Here is a 20,108-nt window from a genome sequence, read left to right as displayed (position 1 = left end):
CAGCATTATTTACAACAGCCAAAGGGTGGGAACAACCCAACTGTCCACTATCAGATAAACGGAGAAACAATATGTGATATATACATACAGTGCAATAGTGTTAAGCCATAAAAGAGAACAAAGTTCTGATATATGAATGAACCTTGAAATCATTATGCTAAATGAGATAAGTCAGACACAAAATGACAAATATTTTATGATTTCAGTTATATGAAATATCTACAATAGATAAATAAAGACCAAAGTAGATTAGAGGTTACCAGGAACTGGGGAAAGAGGAGTCATTGCTTAAGGGCTAAAGAATTTGTTTGGGGTGATGAAAAAGTTTCGGAAATAGTGATGATGGCTGCACAACATTGTGAATATAATTAATACCGCTGAATTGTACAATTAAAAATGGTTAAAATGGCCAATTTTATACTACACATAGAAAAGGCAGAAGAAAAAATGTGGTAGATGAACAAACTCTGTGAATACCAACTATTGTAATCAGAAGAGGAAATTCAAGCACAGAGAGGTTAAGTAACTAGCCAAGATCCCCCAGCTGGAAAACGGCAAAGTTAGGATTTGAACCTAGGCCTCAACAAGAGGCTGCCTGAGAGCCTGTGGATTCTGAGTCTCCCCTTGTCTGTTTTCCTATAATGTCTGACCAGTTTCTTTCCTTCTTGTGATCTGCTTATTTGGAACTTTCCCTATCATGGGTGTCTATAGATATTTGTATACCGGTACCGGCTCCCACTGAGTCAATTCTGACTCATGGCGACCCCCTTGTGTCAGCGTAGAGCTGTGCTTCCTAGGGTTTTCAATGGCTGATTTTTCAGAGGTACCACTGTATTTTTATGTAAATAACACACACCTCCTATGTTTGTTTGCCAGCTGTGCCTTCCCCAGGGGAGGTATTTTCGCAGTTGCTGCTGTGCCAATTTTATTTCTACATGTTGCTGTAAAAAATTAGCATAATGCACTTACAAAAATACCTTGGGAGGTGTGGTTGGCAAACAAAGGTGGAAGGTGCGTATTATTTGCATAAAAATATGGTAGATCACGAGGCCTTTCTTTTGAGGTGCTTCTGGTTGGACTCGAACCTGCAGCCTTTTAGTTAGCAGCCAAGCATGTTAGCCATTTGTACCACCCAGGGACTCCTGTTATTTGTATAACTTAGACGAAATATCTTTCTGGCACTTAGCTCCACCATTGATTTCCGAATTTTACAAAGAGTCTTTTGTGGTTGAGTACAGCATTCAGACATTTCAATAAAGTGTCTGATTTACAAGCTTTCAAACTCTAGTTTTTCATGATCATGAGGGAAGTATAGGAATTAGAGTTTCAGGGTTAAGGCTTGTGGATTTATACCCAGTTGGAAGTCCTTCTGGACTGTCCAAGCTAGTGACTCTTCAGATTTGTCCTGCATGTTTCATGAGGATGTAAGAAATGGAATGATATTGCCTGAACGTGCCTTTCCTTCCGAGAAACCTGTGAGGGGTCGCCCCCTTGAGAAGAAACTTGGAAAGATATAAAGGACAAGTCAGGCAGTGACAGCCACCAAAGGGATGAGGTGCCCCCCCAGGAGCCTCAGAAGCCCTCTGCTCCCTGCCTCCCCCTTCCTTATAATTGCTGAGAGTTACAGGATGTCTACAGAATAAGAGAGTCCCTGGTGGTGCAGTGGTTAAGAGCTTGGCTGCTAACCAAAGGTCAGCAGTTCAAATCCACCAATCGCTCCTTGGAAACCCTATGGGGCGGTTCTACTCTGTCCTATAGGGTCACTATGAGTCAGAATTGACTTGACAGCAACAGTGTCTATACAGAATAACAGATGAGATTTTATACTTATTTAGAAAAGTTATGACAATTTATTTGAATGATAAATTTAATATGACATGTATTGTTTAATATACTACTACTGTTTTATATAGCTAAAAACTTTAAAGTATTGTATTTTTATGTCTATGCCTAAATACATACAAATAAAGGGATATTAATTGATCCTTTACTGCAATCCATTACAAAAATAATGTACTAAGGAGTAAAATTAGAATTTGCATCTTATAAAATGACTAAGTTATTTTACACCTAGATAGTACAGGTTCTATTAGCTTTCAACAAATTATTTTTTTTCAACAAATTATTTTAACTCTCAGTACTTCTGTGTACTCTTATTTTGTTAGAAATTCTCTTGGATAGCCCTGACCTAATTTTATTCGTTTATATTTAAAAATCCTATCACAGACCTAAATTTATCCCTACAATATAGACCACTCTAGAAATTTAGTCGGCTCAGATAACTAAAATAATTGCTCTTACTCAGCTGGCAAAAAGTAAAAGAGCAAGTATTTATAGTAATACTAGATGTGCTTTTGGAGTCGTACACAAATTTAGAATGCTTTGGAAACAAATTTCTAACCTTGACAAAAACCTATGAAAACTGGATGACAGAAATCAAAAAACTTTCAGCTGCTTTGTTGTTACTTAAGGAAACAGCTATGATAAAAGTAGAACATCATTCAGTGGGCAAAGACCCAGAATCTCACAGCAATGCTTTGGCTGACTGCTCTGATAAACAAGCTGCACTAGCCAAGATAATTGCCCTTGTAATCCCACAGAATAGGGGCCTTGGAGGAATTCAAAGAGGCTATTGTTAACTGTCAGAGACAACCCTGATTTGAAAAAGCGGAAAAATTCCAAAGTTAGGATGCTCCTTGCACAAAGATACTATCTGGTGCTCTCAGCATGGCTGACTTCTAACACTACATAATTTAAAATAAAGTGTAGCAAAAATATTTTGCGATAGTAACCATCACGGCAGAGACAAATTGGCAACAATATTAAACCAACACAGAGGGGTAAATTTAGAGGAATTGCCAAGAAAGTTTTTAAATTATGTCCTACTGCCAATGACACAATTCTGGTAAAATGTACAGGTGGACATGGACAGGAACCAAAGTCTTGGGGGCTGTCTTAGTTACCTAGTGCTGCTCTAAGAGGACTATCACAAGAGGATGGCTTTAACGAACAGAAGTTTATTCTCTCACAGTTTAGGAGGACAGACGTCTGACTTCAGGGTGCCAGCTCCAGGGGAAATCTTTCTTTCTCTTTTGGTTCTGGTCATCAGTCTTCCCCTGGTCTAGGAGCTTCTCAGCACGGGGACCCTGGGTCCAAAGGAGGCACCCCACTCCTGGGTCTTCTTACTTCCTGGTAATGAGGTCCACCTCCTCTCTGCTTGCTTCTCTCTTTTATATCTCAAAAGAGAATAACTGAAGATACAACCTAATCCTGTGGATTGTGTCCTGCCTCATTAACATAACTGCCTCTAATCCTGCTCATTAACATCATAACCCTGAACCTGTTGCTGTCCAGTTGATTCTGACTCATAGCGACCCTGGAGGACAGAGCAGAGCTGCCCCCATAGAGTTTCCAAGGAGCACCTGGTGGATTCAAACTGCTGAATTAGCAGCCGTAGCACTTAAGCACTACGCACACCACCAGGGTTTCCCATTAACATCATAGAGATTAAAATTTATAACACATAGGATAATCACATCAGATCACAAAATGGAGGACAACCACACAACACTGGGAATCATGGCGTAGCCAAGTTGACATACATTTTGAGGGGGCACAATTCAATCCATAACAGGGGCCCTTTACACTCACCAATGGATTTTATAGAAATGCCTCCTGCAATGGATTATACGTATGTTCTGGTTTTTTTTTTGTTTGTTTTACCAAAGGCTTTTCTTACCAGAGAGCTATGGTTCTAATTGTGGCAAAAAAGTTTGCTTGATTTTGTTTTCCAACCGGGCAAATTTCTACTCACCTCTCTGACAACAGCGACACTCATTTTACCGCTATTGTTACTGAGGAGGAGTTCCTGGGTGGTTCAAATGGATGGCTACTAACCGAAATGTTGGAGGTTCAAGTTCGTCCACAGGCTCTTTGGAAGAAAGGCCTAGTGATCTAACTCCGAAAAATCAGCTACTGAAAACTTTATGGTGTCAGTGACCAGAACTGACCGTGAAGCCTTCTCTAGAACAATCCCACCTGTGCTCAGGCACACTCCCTAACCCTTCCAGAGATCTAGTGGGCTACCAGACACCTCTAATGAATTCCTTCTGTTTTAGCACAAATAATCCTTAATGATATGCGCGTCCCCTTAGGTGTAAGTTCAGATAAGACCTTGTTTTTTAACCTTAAGCCCAATCCTAAAAAAACCAAAAACCAAAACCACTGCCGTTGAGTCGATTCCAACTCATAGTGACCCTATGGGACAGAGTAGAACTGCTCCGTAGAGTTTCCAAGGAGCGCCTGGCGGATTCGAACTGCCGACCTTTTGGTTAGCAGCCGAAGCACTTAACCACTACGCCACCAGGGTCAGCCCAATCCTACCTGCTCTAAACTATTGCCTGAAACCAAGACTTCTCTTGGACTTGGGTTTAACTGACTTTTATGCCCACTTCTTTGGGTGTAGCAGAGATGGCCTTGTCCACCAAAATTCATTCTCCCCTTCTTCTACAGAAGTATGGGTCTACCCTGTGACTGGGTATAGCCAAACAACTGAGCCTCCCATGTGAATGACTGTAAACTGCACAACTTTCTCTTCATTTGTAGAATGGGAAGGTGTTTCCTAGGGTATTTCTCTCTCTCTTTTCCTGTGTATAGTCATAATTGCTTCAATGAACTTCGTGAAGAAGCACCAAATGACATGGCAGGGTCACAGATGGAAGGTGCCTGAGACCCTGACAACTTCGTGGAACAGGACAGCCCTACCAGCCTGGACTATTCTCCATGATCTATCACATGAGAGAACAAACTTCTACTCTCTATAATCTGTGGTCTTGGGGTCTCCTCAGCTTAATCATTTCTGTAGCTAATGCAGTGATGATGGGGAATACTCAGCATAGAACTCGTGATTAACAACGGTGATGACAGACCAGTGCAGGAGACACCATCAGGCAGCCATGCTCACAGAGAGTAAGCCCCTCTTTCCCCATCCAGAAGGAGAGACTCACTGATGGGGTGTGAGGACTGCAGGAGCCCCAAGGAGCCCCAGGCCCTGGGACCTCTGCTAGATCCTGGCCACAGTACACTCATCTGTTTTGGTTGCCTCTGTGAAGCACATGGATGTGATAGTTCTACGCCAGACTGTGAAATGTATGTTTTCATCTTTTACAGTATAATTTGACAATGTTTAGAAAATGTTTTCATTTGGAACTCTTTATTATCTCACCCTTTTTAAGACTTGTGTTATACTGTTCTTTTCTTTTGATAATTAATCACCTTTTACATTTCAAATCTAGTATTTTAACTTTCATATAAACCCAAAAACCAAACCCATTGCCATCAAGTTGATTCCGACCCATAGCGACCCTATAGGACAGAGGAGTAGAACTGCCCCATAGAGTTTCCAAAGAGTGCCTGGTGGATTTGAACTGCTAACCTTTTGGTTAGCAACAACACTTAACCACTATGCCACCAGGGTTTCTGACTTCAATACAGTTAACCAGAAAACCAAAGCTGTTGCCGTCAAGTCGATTCTGACTCATAGCAATCCTACGGGATGGAGGAGAATTGCCCCACAGGGTCTCCAGGGAGCAGCAGGTGGATTCGAACTGCCAACCTTTTTTGGTTAGCAGCCAAGCTCTTGGGCACTTTTAATACAAGCTTCTAAGTCAGGAGTCCTCCAGCTACAGCCACTTGTTTATGTAAATGAGCTTCTGTTGGCACACAGCCCAGCCAGTCATTTATGGATTGTCTAAGGCTGCTCTTACCCTAGGACTGGGTTGAGTGGCTGAGTGAGACTGTGTGGCTTGCAAAGTCTGAAAGATTTCCTATCTGGCCCTTTAGAGAAAACATTTGCTGTCTTCGGTTCTGGGTATACATTTGTCTTTTATCATAGTGTTCCCCCAACTTCTATTACTTTTTTCCTTTTTATTTTTCTCTCTTCTGTTCAGGTGGTGCAATGATAAATACTTGGCTGCTAGCCAAAAGATTCAAAGGTGGGAGAGAGACCTGGTGGTTGGCTTCCATAAAGATTCCCAGCCAAGAAAACCGTGTGAAGCAGTTCTACTCTGTCACATGGGGTGGCTATGAGTCAAAAATTGATTCGATGGCACCTAACGACAACAATAAACTTCGAGCTTTACTAACTTTATCTTATCAGGTTCATAAACTTCTAGCCGCTGAACTTGTATCTTACCAGTTTTATCTTTTTTAATTAATCATTTATTTTTTCACTACTTTTAACGTTACTTCTCTTGCTCCCTTTTTATTTAATAATGGCAGGAAATGCATGGCAGGCAGTGACCATCTGGACAAACCCCAATAAGGCTCTTTTCCAAATCACCTCTCTGCTATGGGCCAAGTCTGAAGGCTGTACCTCAACAAGGCCCCACTCCACATTCTGGCCATGTTATGAGGAATGTGCTCAGCCACATGGTTCTCCAGGGAGTCCTGCTCCACTGTGAACAACCTGACAGAAACGCCCACACCACTTCCTGACCACCCAGATCTGCTATACTTTGGGCCAGCAAACAGGGGCTGCCCATCTCAGGCCAAGCTTTCCAACCAGCAGCCAGGGCCTATTACCACCTAAGCTAGAAGGAGCTAGTGGCTCCTTCCCCCAGCCATGTTGACTTAAAACCTTCTGACCTTTATTGTATATCACGAGTGGCAGAGACAGATACCTCTAGAGCTCTAAATCCCAATCATGACTGCAGAGTTCTCCAGGGCCCTGCCTACAGGTAACTCAAGTTTCCAGCTCTCATTGAGTATGTACTGTGTGCCAAGCACTCTGATAGATATCAGAAATAAAAAGTTCAATAAGACAAGGATGTTCTCCTCAGTGAATTATGATCAAATTGGGTAGAAAAACAAGTAAAACAACAGTTATGATACAGTGGGATACGTTCTGTCGAGATTTATTGTGAGAAGAGAGAGGAGGGGCATCTGAATCAGTGAAAACTTCTAGGAGAGGGTGAAGAGGGTAGTCCCCCTGAACCCCACACCCTGTGGACTGCTCAATCCACTCCCCACCACCCTACCACCCTCAGAATCACGTACACAGGTTCTCAGGGACATGATGAAAGCTGAATGAATGAAGGCCCCAGGCACAGAGAAGCCTCCTGTGGAGAGCCCCATGGTGAGGGCCAGAGGGACATAGAGAGGGGACAGAAATGAGCAAGAACACTTACAACTCTATTCTCCCCACCGGCCCCTGCATCAACCCAGGTCCTGCCCTGGACACCAGAAAACAAATGGAAGACACCTTTTCCCACTACCACCACTACCAGAGTTAGTCCGGTATCCAGGTAGCCAAGAGGACAAGACACAGCAGGTGTGGCCCAACCCTTACCTATGGATCAGACAGGGCTGGGCCAGGGACCACGCTGGGGCAGGGCCCACACACCACCAGCCATACTGGTCTCTCAGGGCAGAGCAGGGAGCTCAGGGCTGAGCCCTACAGGCCAGGGGTCAGGTGCTCATCTGAGCAAAGGCAACACTGAGGGAAATGGCAGTCTTGCTGGCTTTGGTGCAGGGACAAGAGAGGTCAGGAGGGGGACTTTGCTGAAGGGAAGTGGGAGCTGAGGCTTTCAAGGGCCTGAACAAGGTGGGGTTGGAGTGGAGAAAAGGAGGCAAATAAGACCTTGAGGAGGGGAATAGAGTGAAAAGAACGGAAAGGGAGGAGAGGGCTGGTGCTGGGGTGGGGGGAGGAGAAGGGGAGAGGGGCAGGTGTTCTCCAGGGAACAGGCACAGGACTGGCTTCTCCTCCCACCTCCTGTATTTACAGGCCCTACTTATTGTCCCACAAAGAGTCCTTTCCAAAGACAGGACGTGGGCGGAAGCGGCTGGACTTCATGTAGGCAGAAATCCTCTCTAGGCCCTAAGGGTGGGAAGAGAAGGCCAGAGTTTAGGTTTGCTGCCCTGTTGAAGAATTCAGTAAGACAACTCTTTCAATTTTTTTTTAAAAAATCTTTTATCCTAATAAGAGCTCCCACGTATGGAGGAGATCCTACACTACCAGATGCTTTATATCCACCAGAGATTATAATACAGGATTATGAAATTCTCTGGGCTGCACTGCAAGATACATTCTACTATCGCCATTTATCAGCAGGGAAACTGAGGTACACAGAGATTAAACATCTTCCAACTGCTCACCCAGATAGTCAGTGGACAGGGGTGGAATCCAGCCTGGCTCTCCCTCTCCCCAGTCCTAGGCTCCTTTGGCTGCACCCCACCCCCTCCCCCACAGGGGACAGCTCACTTCCTGGGGAACAAACTTTCTCCTTTCGCAGAGGGAGGCTGGGGGGGGGGCGCGGCTCGGCTTCCTGGGGTTTGCACACAGAATGGGGCTTGAACAGAACAAAGGGGCTGAGAACATGCCTGCGCAACCTGCAAGAGAGGCCTGGATCTCAGGGAGTGGCTCAGCAAATCATGATGCAGGTTGATAGGGGGAGCTGGACTAGCAATGCTGAGTAGGGCCAGGTTCTAAGTATTCCCCCTCAGGAGAGAGTCTAAGCTTCCCAGCCTGATAACTGAGCCCAATTTCACTCTGCCCCAGACCACCTCACATCTAGCTAAGGTGTCCAGGCCAAATGACACTCAAGTATGTGTTTTGGGCTATCACAACAGGACAGATAATTTTTAAAGGATTGAAAGACATCTGGACCTTCCTAAACTCAATGAGACCAAGCCCCAACAGACTGCAGGCCCCAGTCCACAGATGACATTCACAGTCATCCTAGCTCTCAGTGTCATCCCCAAGGTACTCAGCTTGGACCAGGGCCAGAAGTTGATGAGAACTAGCTATAGTTAACCAATCACACTGAGCTCAAAGGGTGGGCTCCAGGGCAGGGCCATCTTTGCAGGCCCTACTGTGCCTGACCCACTGCCTCATCCACAGATCATCAGTGAACATGAGTTAAATGTACTGACCCATCTCAGAAATGGAAAACCTTAAACAATGGGGAAGCAGAAAAGGCAGAAGAGTGGAGGGAAGGACACTGTCCCACCATAGAACATTTCAAGATAAAATCCTTCACAGGGGCACCCACATAAATACTCAACCACAGCACCTCTGCAGACCTGGCAACTTCAGAACTTGGCCAGACATGGACTGGATTGCTGCAAAGCTCTCTAAAGGTCAAGTATAAATATTGTCTGTGTCTTTGGAACTTAGTATCAATGCTGCCTTGTCTCAGTCCTACTGCTGCCAACTAAATACACACTCCTCAAGTTCTGCCTCATCCATATTTTCTTGGGCTATGAAATTCAGGCAGGAGAAAGGCATGAGCTTTCCCTTTTGGCACAGGAAAAGGAGAGCCACTGATGACAGCCCATAGAAGCTGACAGGAAGCCCCGCACAGCCTCTACTGGCTCTGTGACTTTGAGCAAATTCCTTATCCCCTTCGGCCTCAGTTTCCTTATGTGTAAAATGGGGATGATAATTTTATCTACCTTGCAGTAACGTTGTGAAAATTAAATCTGGCACAATATATGCTGAATGCTTAGCACGGGTCCTGGCATAAAACAAAGCGCTCCAGAAATGCTAGTTATTGTTGTTTTTAGCTCTGAAACTGGGAAAGTTTCATGGAGAAAAGAGAAGGAAAAACAAACATCAAAGAGGAAGAGAGATCAAGAGCATCACCTCAAAGCGGGCTATGAAGTCCTTCAGGTTTGGGAACGTGTCCAGGCACTTAGGCTCAAAGATACGGCTCCGTTCGATGACATCATAAGCAAGGAAATCCACAAAGGTGATCTGCAGAAAGCCAAGGCCAAGTGGATAGGAAGCTCCATTGTCTGGGAAGAATGACAACCTGTGTCCCCATCTCCTGCCCCCTTTACCTTGTCCCCTGCAAACCATGGCCGCTTCCCCAGGAACTCTGAGAAGAGCCTCATCTTGTCAGGGAGCTCCTCCAAGTACTGCGGCTTCAGTTTTTCCTGGGGCAGAAAACAGCTGTCACCACTCTCAGACCCCGCTCCCTGCACAGAAAGGCAGCTCCCTCACTGCCTCCATGACCCAGATGGCCATGGGAGAGCCGACATCCTCCCTGGACTGCCACTGGGCCAGTACCCAGGCTTCCACTTAACCCAGCCAGCATTTATTAGACCCTGACTACGTATCGACCCCATTTGTCAGATGAATGGGATGGCCCAGAGGAAAATGACACTGACTGGAATCTACCACCACTGATCTCCACCAACCCGCCTCTCAGTCAGACCCAGGAGTGCTGCGAGCCTCTGGCCAAGTGCACAACTCCGATGTAAAGAACGAGAACTACAAGAGCTCAGGGAAAGAAGTGGAAGTTCTAGCTTGCGGGGTGGCACAAGAATGGAGAGGATGTTTGAGTCGTTTCCTGAAAGATAAGGAGAATTCATGATGCTGAAAGGAAGGAGGGAGGGAAGGGCATTCCTGTAGAAATGGACTCTATGGTGATGCTGTGTGGCTAATAATTGGGATATAAGAGAATCCTGTCAGTAGCAACGGAAAGACACTGGGAAAACTAGTTAAACATGGTGTTTAGGAACTTAATTTCCACACTGGGGAGTCTAGGCGTTATCCTGTAATTAGAGGGGATTGATTCAGAGTTTTCATTTGAGAAGATTTAGGGTTACGAAGGTCACTCTGGTAGCAGTATAGGGGACCCCTTGGAGGAAACAGAGCTCTAAGGAGTTCAAAGGGTAAACAGGAGCACTGTAGATGCAAATGCCAGAGTCTCAACTCCCAATCCAAACCCTGCCCTGGCCCAGCCCACCAGGGACTCACAAAGTCAGGGCTGTAGCACACTCTGGAGAGGTCATTGCGAAAGTCCATAACCTGGTTCTCCAGAATGTCCATGCGGATCTTCTCCTCTTCTGTCTCCCCACCTGCAGCCCACACATCAGACACTCACCCTCAGCATCGCATGCAGCCAAGCCCTGGGAATGGCCGCCTGGCCTCCTGTGCCCCCACACCTACCCCCAGCCCCACTCACACAGGTCGTGCTTGCGGGCAATGTAGCGCAGGATGGCGTTACTCTGGGAGATCTTTCGAGCCCCATCAATCAAGTAGGGCAGCTGCAATGGCAACCAGGCAGGTCTGTTGTACCACCAGGCTCCCCAACACTCACATCCCCTGTGAAAGGCCTGGCCCACGGTAGGCACTAAATAAATGTATGTACAGTGCATGTGTGATCTGGAACAGGGAACACCACGGAAAGGCAATGAAGAGAACCACAAATGAGAGGGGTGGAGCAGAAGGCACCTGGTAGTAAAACTCCAGGCTGGGGGAAGGAGATGGAGGAAGAGACACCTTTTAATTCCCGCCCCCCACCCCTGTACCTACACTGGGAAAGTCCAGGCCAAGCTTGAATTTCTCATTCAGCCACTGGCTTCTGTCATAGTCTGGAGCTGTGGTGAGAACGATGAAATGAAAACAAACCTCCTTGTAGTCCAACATTCCGTCCCCAGAAACCACACCAAGCATCACTGCAAGGTGCCCTGATACTGGTGGATCTGGCAGCTGACAGAACCACTAGTCTCACACTCCCAGGACCGAGGCTTACAAAAGGCTTAGGCAAGCCCTACGGGGAAACTGGATTCCAATTAATGATAAAGGGTGGGGGCAGCAATTCCCTCTCATCATCCTGAGCAGGCAGGTCAGCTGCACAGCCAAATAGGTCCCAGGAAAGGGCAGGCCCCAGATCCAGCTGGTGGAGGCCCTGCAGAGGTGGGCAACAGGTGGCCAGGGCATGGGCTGCTTGTTACCAAATCAGCATTAGCTGGCAGAGGGACCAACACAAGGGTGCCATTACCGTCCCCCATCGTGTACTTCTTCTCCTCATAGTTTGAGTCTGTGTATTCCAGGAGCAGGCGGATTGGATGTCCCAGCTGGGAGAGACAGCAGGGGGAAGGGGTCAGAGATGGTGGGATCCTGCCTGCCTGACTTCTTCTAAGTAAGCTGTCGCCACCCTCCACTCTCACACAGGAGAGAAAACCCCACGGAGCTCGTTCCTGATGCCTTTTAGTACACCCCATCTTCTACCCCATCCAGGCCCAAAGTACTCAGCCTGGACGAGGGTGTACAGGTTGCAGGGTGGGGCTCAGCTCCAGCAAAGCTCCAGAGGAATCTTCTAGAATCGGTCCCCAACCTGCTCAGCACGTCCTCGCCACCGCGCCCCCGTTCCACCCCAGCAAGCGGACCCCTTGCTCACCCCGCGGAAGTCCCAGTAACCCAGAGTCATGGCCATGGTGCACGTGTCCGCGGTGGCCTCAGCTGATCCACGTCAAGGGAGCTGAGGTCGGACTTTACCAACCGGTCCCGGGCAGAGTTCTGTGACGCTCGCCCCCGCCCCGCCCCCGCCCCGCCCCGCCCCCGCCCCCGCCCCCGCCCCCGCCCCCGCTGAGTCTGCGCGTTCCCTTCTCCCGCCCCTGCCCCTCTCACCGCCTGCCTGCAGACCCCCCCCAACCCTTCCCCTCCCAGCTCTGGGCGCCCAGCTTAGAGGGCCAAAACCCGTTGCCGGCGAGTTGATTTAGACTCATAGCGACCCTACAGGACAGAGTAGAACTGCCCCATAGAGTTTCCAAGGAGCGCCTGGCGGATTGGAACTGCCAACCCTTTGGTTAGCAGCCATAGCACTTAACCACTACGCCACCAGGGTTTCCTAGAGAGCGGGAGTGAGTAAATTCCATTTCTGCCACCAGCTTGGAAGATTCGGGTAGCCTAGGTTTGGACGCACAGAAGCCAAAGGCACCTGGACCTCTCAGTGGCTTCCTCTGCCTGCGGTGCACTTGGGGAGGCAAGCCAGAAACACATGAGGAGTAATGCTCCTCGCCTTCCTTTCCTTAGGGCCTTGCTCAGTCTTTGCTCCTTGGTACTGAGTTCTCTAGAACTCTGTGAGGCCCAGGCTGGCGGACTCAGACCAAAATGTGACTGCTCTACAACCAGAGAGATTAAAATCAGCACCTACACAAGGAAAAGGACTCCTGGTCTATCAGAAAAGCTCCTGGGAGGTCTGATGCTCCATGATTGGTTCTCCTCTACAGGAACAAAGTACCAGTGGACAGGACTGACCACCCACGACCAGGGACAGAGAACAGGAAATGTGGTCTCAGTGTTTTCTTTTCATGGACTGTTAAGGACCCTGCTCTTTGTCAGTCCTTTGGCAAAAGATTATAAGGAAAAAACTGTAAATTCATCAATTAGCATTTCAGTCCAACATGTGGCTGTAAATCCAGGAATCAGACCCAGCAATGAGGCTGCGTATGAAGTGCAGCCCCAGAAATGCCCTGCCAGCCAGCTAGATAACCCTCACATCGACCCACCCCCAAACCAGGACAGTGACATGAGAGTGGCAGTCACAGAGGGCACGTGAGCAAGACCTCTTCCTCGGAGGGGCCAGAGGCCTGTCCTGTGCTGAGGGGGGCCAGGGTGAAGCCAGGAGGACTGCCCACATAACCATTGTCATGGTGACACCACAGTCCCCTCATTACACAGGGTACAGACCCTCAGACGTCCAGTCAGGTGGATTCTACCCTGGCTCTGACTCCTGCCTCATGCGTGATCTTAGGTAAGACCAAGAACCCCCTGAGCCTATTTCCTCACTAGTGATTTGAGGGGGGTGCCTCAGGCGGCCTTTGAGGTACTCTGTGACCTGTGATTTAGGGTACAATCTCCAAAAGAACAATGTCCTACCTGCAGACTTTTCTCTTTGAAGGCAGAAGAGCATTTCAAAACAAAGATAACATGAAATAATTTAGCCTGGGGGCAATTTTCTTTTTTTAAAAGGATATTACTAGATTTAATGGATCTATGGAAATAAATGAGAGGAACTTTAAAAAAGAAAATGGTTTACAGTTAATAAAGGGCAAGGTTGGTGCACTGCAAAAAAAAAAAGTTTAAAAAATTTTCACCATTAGAAGGAACGAAATTCTAATACATAATACAAAATGTATGAACTTTGAAAACACTGTACTAAGTGAAATAATCCTGAGAGAAAAAGATGAATATGTATGATTCCATTTATGTGAGATATCTAGAATGGAGAAATGCATAGAGACAGAAAGTAAATTAGTGGTTACCCTGGGCTGGGGAGGGAGAAATGGGAAGTTAGTGCTTAATGGGTACAGAATCTGTTTGGGGTGGTGAAAAAGTTTTGGAAAGAATAGTGATGGTGGTGACACCACACTGTGTGATGATGCCACTGGATTGTGCACTTAAAAGTGGTTAAAACAGCAAATTTTATGGGGTGTGCATTTTACTAAGAAAATAAAATTGTTAGGATTACAAGGTATGAGACCCATATCTCAATAAAGATGTCAAACCATCAAAACAAAGTGTGGTACGGAAGATGAGGAGGAAGGTAGAATTTCAGCTCACCCCTGTTAGAACATAGAAGTCAGATGGTCTGCAGGTCTGTGCTAAGTTGGGGACCTCAGAGCCTGTGTCACCAGTGGCCAGCAGGGAGCAGTCCATGTTGCAGATGCTCCCCACCTGTTCAAACCATGTCAGTCTTCCCAGTTCTTGGTTCCGGTCCAGGTTCAGGAAGCAGCCTCTGGCAGTAAGGTGGATTCCTGGGTAGCTTTGCCTGCAGGAAGGCCATGCACCAATCCACACATATGAGTGTCTGCTCCTGTGAATAGTTCTGGCTCTCATTTTACATTAAAGGGTCATTCTGAATTTTATACATCTTGGAAAGAAAAAATTACTAGATTCAACTGAGAAAATAGAAATCAAAGGATAAAAAGCACTAAGATAAAATAGAATATTATGAATAGGTAGAACAGATATTGTTAAATTAGTATTCACTCATTCTGTCATTCATTTAGTCAAAAAAGAATCTTTGAGATCCTGGATGTCTTAATCATCTAGTGCTGCTATAACAGAAATACCACAAGTGGGTGGCTATTACAAACAGAAATATATTTTCTCACACACCAGGAGGTTAGTAGTCCAAATTCAGGGCGCTGGCTCTATGGGAAGGCTGTCTTTCTCTGTGGGCTTGGAGGCATGTCTTTGTCTTTTCATCTTCTGCTTCCTGGTTCTTTGGCGATCTCTACGTGCTTGGCATCTGTCTTAGTCATCTAGTGCTGCTATAACAAATACCACAAGTGGGCTTTAATAAAGAGAAATTTATTTTCTCATAGTCCAGGAGGCTAGAAAACCAAATTCAGGGCACTCGCTCCAGGGGAAGGCCTTGTTTCTCTGTTGGCTCTGGAGGAAGGTCCTTGTCATTGGTCTTCCCTCGGTCTGGGAGCATCTCAGCGCAGGAACCTCAGGTCCAAAGGACACACTCTGCTCCCAGCACTGCTTTCTTGGTGGTATGAGCTTCCCACATCTCTCTGCTCACTTCTTTCTTTTATATCTCAAAAGAGATTGGCTTAAGACACTACCTAATCTTGCAGACCTCATCAATACAACTGCTGCTAATCCATTTTATTACATCATAGTGATAGGATTTACAACATACAGGAAAATCATATCAGAAAATAAAATGGTAGACAATCATACAAGGGAATTGTGACCTAGCCAAGTTGACAGATATTTTTGGGGGACACAATTCAATTCATGACAGCATGTATCTCACCCTATCGCAGCTCGCTAGCTTTCCTTTAATCTCTTTTTATATCTCAAAAGAGATTGACTTAAGACATACCCTACACTAATCCTGTCTCATTAACATAACAAAGACAACCCATTCCCAAAGGGGATTATTACAACAAGAATAACTAGTTAAACCTCACTGCCTTCCTAGGGATTCTGACTCAGAGACCCTATAGGACAGAGCAGAACTGCCACACGGTGTTTCCAAGGCCGTAAATGTTTATAGAAGCTGACTGCCACACCCTTCTCCTTCAGAATGGCTGGTGGGTTCCAACCACTGACCTTTTGGTTGCAACTGGGCGCTTTAACCACTGCACCACCAGGGCTCCCTACAAGCATAAAAAACACAAGCATAGAGGTTAGGATTTATAATACATATTTGGGGAGACACAATTCAATCTATAACACTGGAATATACTAGGCATCATGAGTAAAACAATCCAAGAAGATTGGATATTTATTTTTATTTTCATAATGTAGAACAAAATTCTAACTCACACAAAAAAGACCAGACTTACTGGTCTGACAGACACTGGAGAAACCCCGAGAGTATGGCTCTCAGACACACTTTTAACTCAGTACTGAAGTCATTCCTGAGGTTGGCCCTTCAGCCCAAGATTAGACAGGGCCATAAAACATAACGAGACTAAACCGGCACACCAGCTCAGGGGCAAGGACTAGAAGGCAGGAGGGGACAGGAAAGCTGGTAATGGGGAACCCAAGGTCGAGAAGGGGAGAATGTTGACATGTTGTGGTATTAGCAACCAATGTCACAAAACAATATGTGTACTAATTGTTTAATGAGAAAGTTGTTTGCTCTGTAAACCTTCATCTAAAGCACAATAAAAAAATACCCCCCAAATATATACGTATATATAAAAAACACAACATTTGTCAGTTCAACATTTTTCAGGTACACAATTTAGTGATATCAAATACATTAATCATGGTGTACAACCGTCACCACAATCATCCCCAAATTTCCAAGGATGTTGGGTATTAAAGGTTGAAGCAGGGTGGGAACTACAAGGGGTAGATTTTTTTTTCAAATATGGGACACTCTTTACTGTGTTTAAACACCCAGAGTCAGTAGAAAGGGAGGCGGGATGTAGGAGAAAGAGGCAGTGCTTTCTTGGACAAGGTATCTGAGGACCTGGGAAAATGGGGCCCAGAGCACAGTGGACCTTTCAGAAGGAGGAGTCCAATTCTGCAGAAGGAGGAGGAGGACCAGACAACCAGATTCTCAAACCCAGGATCTACAGGGGCCAAGAGGATCATGCCAATGGGTGCAATGGGTCTGTGAAAGACAATAGGGAGAGGTAGGTATTAGGGAGATTTCCCTGTGTGGTGCAAAAGGTTAAGCACTCGATTACTAGTGGAAATGTTCAAACCCACCCAGCGGTACCTTGGAAGACAGGGCTGGTGATCTGCTTCTGAAAATCCACAGTTCAACTCTGCACTCTTGAAGTCACCATGAGGTGGAATTGACTCCACTGGTAATTAACAACAACAGAGTTTGGGAAAATGTAGGACACATTTTCCTGAGCATAAATAAAGGGGTGACTGAAAAACCGAAAACCAAACCGTTGCCATCGAGTAGATTCTGACTCATAGATACCTATAGCCTAGAAGTACCTATATTATCGATTCAAAAATGCACATTTTTATCACATTCTAACATCTCTGAAATCCGGGTATGTCTTACAATCCATAGCACACTGTAGCTTACATGGTAGAATTTTTTTCCCTCATTTGTCCATCAAATAATGGTGCATCCTACAATCAATGACATCTTCAATTTACTGGAATAGAGTCTATGCTTTTTTTTCCTTGTCTCTCTGAAGTATAGCTCTATAATTACAGTCTGTGTCTCAGAGCCCACTTGCACATTTGGTTAATTGCTGTTAGTGTCCTCAATATTTACCTGTTGCTCATTAAAAGTAAACAGAGATTCAGGTGTGGTACTAAAACAATGTAACAGGAGTTAAATAGGACCTGGTTGTTTAACTTTTATTTAAAACAAAAGAAGTTAGCCCTTGCCCCAGGTGTTGACTTAAAAGCAGTAATTCTCAACCTTGTCTGCACATTAGAATCACCTGGAGAACTTTTAATAAAAATACTGATGCGGGGCCCCATCACAGACCATTTAGGTCAGCATCCCCGAGGGTGGTGGCATCAGCATGTTTTCAAAGCTCCCAGGTGGTTCTAGGGGATTCTCTTGTGGGCCAGGGTGGGGAGAGCTGCATTACAACGCATGCTGCCTCCTTAACCAGACACACAGAACATCTGCACTTGAGGTTTGGTCAGAACATATAAGTGTGAGTGCTTTGCCACCTGATACTATCAAAGTTCAGCTGCAAGACGTCATATTCCAGGAGATTACTAAGGGCTCTGCAGTCTGCCCATTCCTTTAGATCCTTAAAGTTGTAGCCTTGGGTTAAAACAGACCTGTACAGAAGGGAGCCCGTTGGTCACACTTTTGGGTCCCTCATAAAATGGCTTTAACAGAACAGAACACTGGTATTTTGATTCCTGCCTGTGACCCTGGAGACTGTTGGGGAAATCCCCTTTAGGGGAATTGAGACCCTCTTGTTACCGCAAATCGTGGGTTCAAGTCACCTGCCGCAAGGCTGATATTGAGGAGGAGGTAAGCAGTAAGAGGGCTTTATCGAATACAGGTATTCAAGAGACAGAGAGGGTTAAATTTCCCCAAAATTCTGTCTAATTCTAAATAGCTAGTGGGAGAGTTTCATAGGGGGAAGGTCAGGGTTACCTAACCTTTTGATCATGCAGTCCGCAGATGGTCTTATACATCACAACTACAAGAAACTCTTTATTAAACTAAAGATATGCATGTCAGACTTCTGGACTCTAATCAGTATGTTTGTAACAGGCTGAAAAACTCACATAAGAATCTCTCGGCTAGTGGAACTGTTCTGCCAAGTCCACTCTGGCTGACATAGAGAGCATGAAAGAAAGTTGTATATTAAAAATGTTAGGCATCTTTTCTAGCTGCCGTCTTATAGGCTGAAGGCCATTTCTCAAGAGAACAAAGAAGAGAAGAGAGACCAAGGCCGCAGGAGCTGAGAGAGCTCCGCACCCCTTTGGAAGAGACTGGTGCAGCAAAAAAATGTTTAGAGATTACTTAGAGCATCATTACAGCGTTAGTCATGTCAAGCTCTCAATCATCCATTGTGAACAGGAGAAAGCATGTGGTAAATTATTCGGGTGTTTGTTAAGAGTGGAACAGGCTGCTCAGCCATATCTTGAATACAACCTGTGCCATTTTCTAAAAACTAGAGATTAACCACAGCTTATACAGCTGTACAAAAACAAACAAGAAAATATATTCTTTCTACTTTAATATTAAAACACTGGAAAAAAACGATTTTTTCTACTTCACTCTGGCATGAACTCCAAACAATGTTTCCTGCTCATGGGAAGCAGGTGGGATTAGCAGCCTGTAGGTTTTATTTATTGTTTTTATGAAAGAGACTCAGGACCTCTGTGTCCCTTTCCAGGTTGTATATTACAGGTCTGCAGCAAAGAGCCTGAAATGGTTTTAAATGCCTTTTCCTGCTTTTGTGCTTCCATCAGAGAAGAGGCAGAAAGCTCCGGCTCAGACCAGTAGAAGGAAGGGGACCGTGACTGACTGTCACCTGTAGCCCATCGTCCCTGTCCTGAGAAAAGCCATAGGTGGTCAGGACACCTCCCCTCCATGTCAGCATTCGCCCGGGCTTTCCCGTACCTGAGCCAGCTCTGGGGCCTGGATCACCAGGTGATGGAGAACTGCAGGTACAGGCAGAGTCTAGGAATCAAGGGAGACGGGAAGCCCTGTGGCTGGGTCTGTTGTGTGGAGTCCTGTTGAGGCAGGTAGCCTCAGAGTCCAACCCTTCTAAGAGACACGTGCTCTGGCTTATCCTCCTATACCGAGCAGAATAAACTGTATATTCTTCTGAGTATGTCCTTGACAAGATAACTGCAGAATGGGCCATAGATGGCCTCAACCTGTCTCTGGATGGAGACTTAACAATCTACTGAGAGAAAATCAATCTTTTCCTCCATCCTGGGGGATGGAACCCTTGTCTAAAGAAAATGCAGTCATCCCCAAGCTCTGAGCGCCTGCGAGAAGGTCAGTCCTGAATATTCATGAAAAATTTACATTTCCTTGCCTGTTCTCTGGAAAAGCCCACCTCCCCAAGCTGCCTTTAAGCAGTCTTGGAGGCCGCAGCTCGGATTGCTCCTTGGCAGCCTGAGGTGCCATTAAGGGTCATTTTGTTTCTCCAGGTGGATATTATTTACTGTAATGCAGTGTCTCCTTTGGGATCCTACAGATGTTTCTCTAAGGAGCCATGTCAGAGAAGAGCCCCAGCAAGGAAAGACCCTTACCGTGCATCCTGGTAGATAATTCGAAGAACTGACACATAGCCCTTCCTGGATTCATACGTTAAGGGGAACTTACTGACACGGGCAAGCAGCTGCTCTCCAGTGGCAGCCAGCTGGAGTATTTTCCGCAACCATCTAGCAAGAG

General features: G+C 45.8%; 1 protein-coding gene across 2 annotated transcripts in view; it reads right to left on the bottom strand.

Moving 5' to 3' along the window:
• Positions 1-2,061: 2,061 nt before the first annotated feature.
• Positions 2,062-20,108, bottom strand: part of LOC126073473 (glutathione S-transferase Mu 4-like) — a 38,686-nt gene continuing 20,639 nt past the window's right edge. The window contains exons 1-8 of one of the 2 annotated variants that reach the window (XM_049880160.1): positions 12,189-12,309; positions 11,790-11,865; positions 11,321-11,385; positions 10,971-11,052; positions 10,763-10,863; positions 9,841-9,936; positions 9,644-9,754; positions 2,064-7,876 (exon numbers count right to left, since the gene is read on the bottom strand). In XM_049880160.1, coding sequence (XP_049736117.1) covers positions 7,787-7,876; positions 9,644-9,754; positions 9,841-9,936; positions 10,763-10,863; positions 10,971-11,052; positions 11,321-11,385; positions 11,790-11,865; positions 12,189-12,224 — 657 coding nt within the window. In that variant the 5' untranslated portion in view covers positions 12,225-12,309 and the 3' untranslated portion in view covers positions 2,064-7,786. Of the gene's footprint in view, positions 7,877-9,643; positions 9,755-9,840; positions 9,937-10,762; positions 10,864-10,970; positions 11,053-11,320; positions 11,386-11,789; positions 11,866-12,188; positions 12,310-20,108 lie in introns of those variants that run through there. The other variant, XM_049880161.1, reaches the window with a different exon arrangement.

This window comes from Elephas maximus, chromosome 3 (genome assembly GCF_024166365.1).
Source record: "Elephas maximus indicus isolate mEleMax1 chromosome 3, mEleMax1 primary haplotype, whole genome shotgun sequence".
Classification (NCBI taxonomy): Eukaryota; Metazoa; Chordata; class Mammalia; order Proboscidea; family Elephantidae; genus Elephas; species Elephas maximus.
The sequence above is the reverse complement of the archived record's forward strand: the minus strand, read 5'-3'. Positions and strand labels throughout refer to the sequence as shown.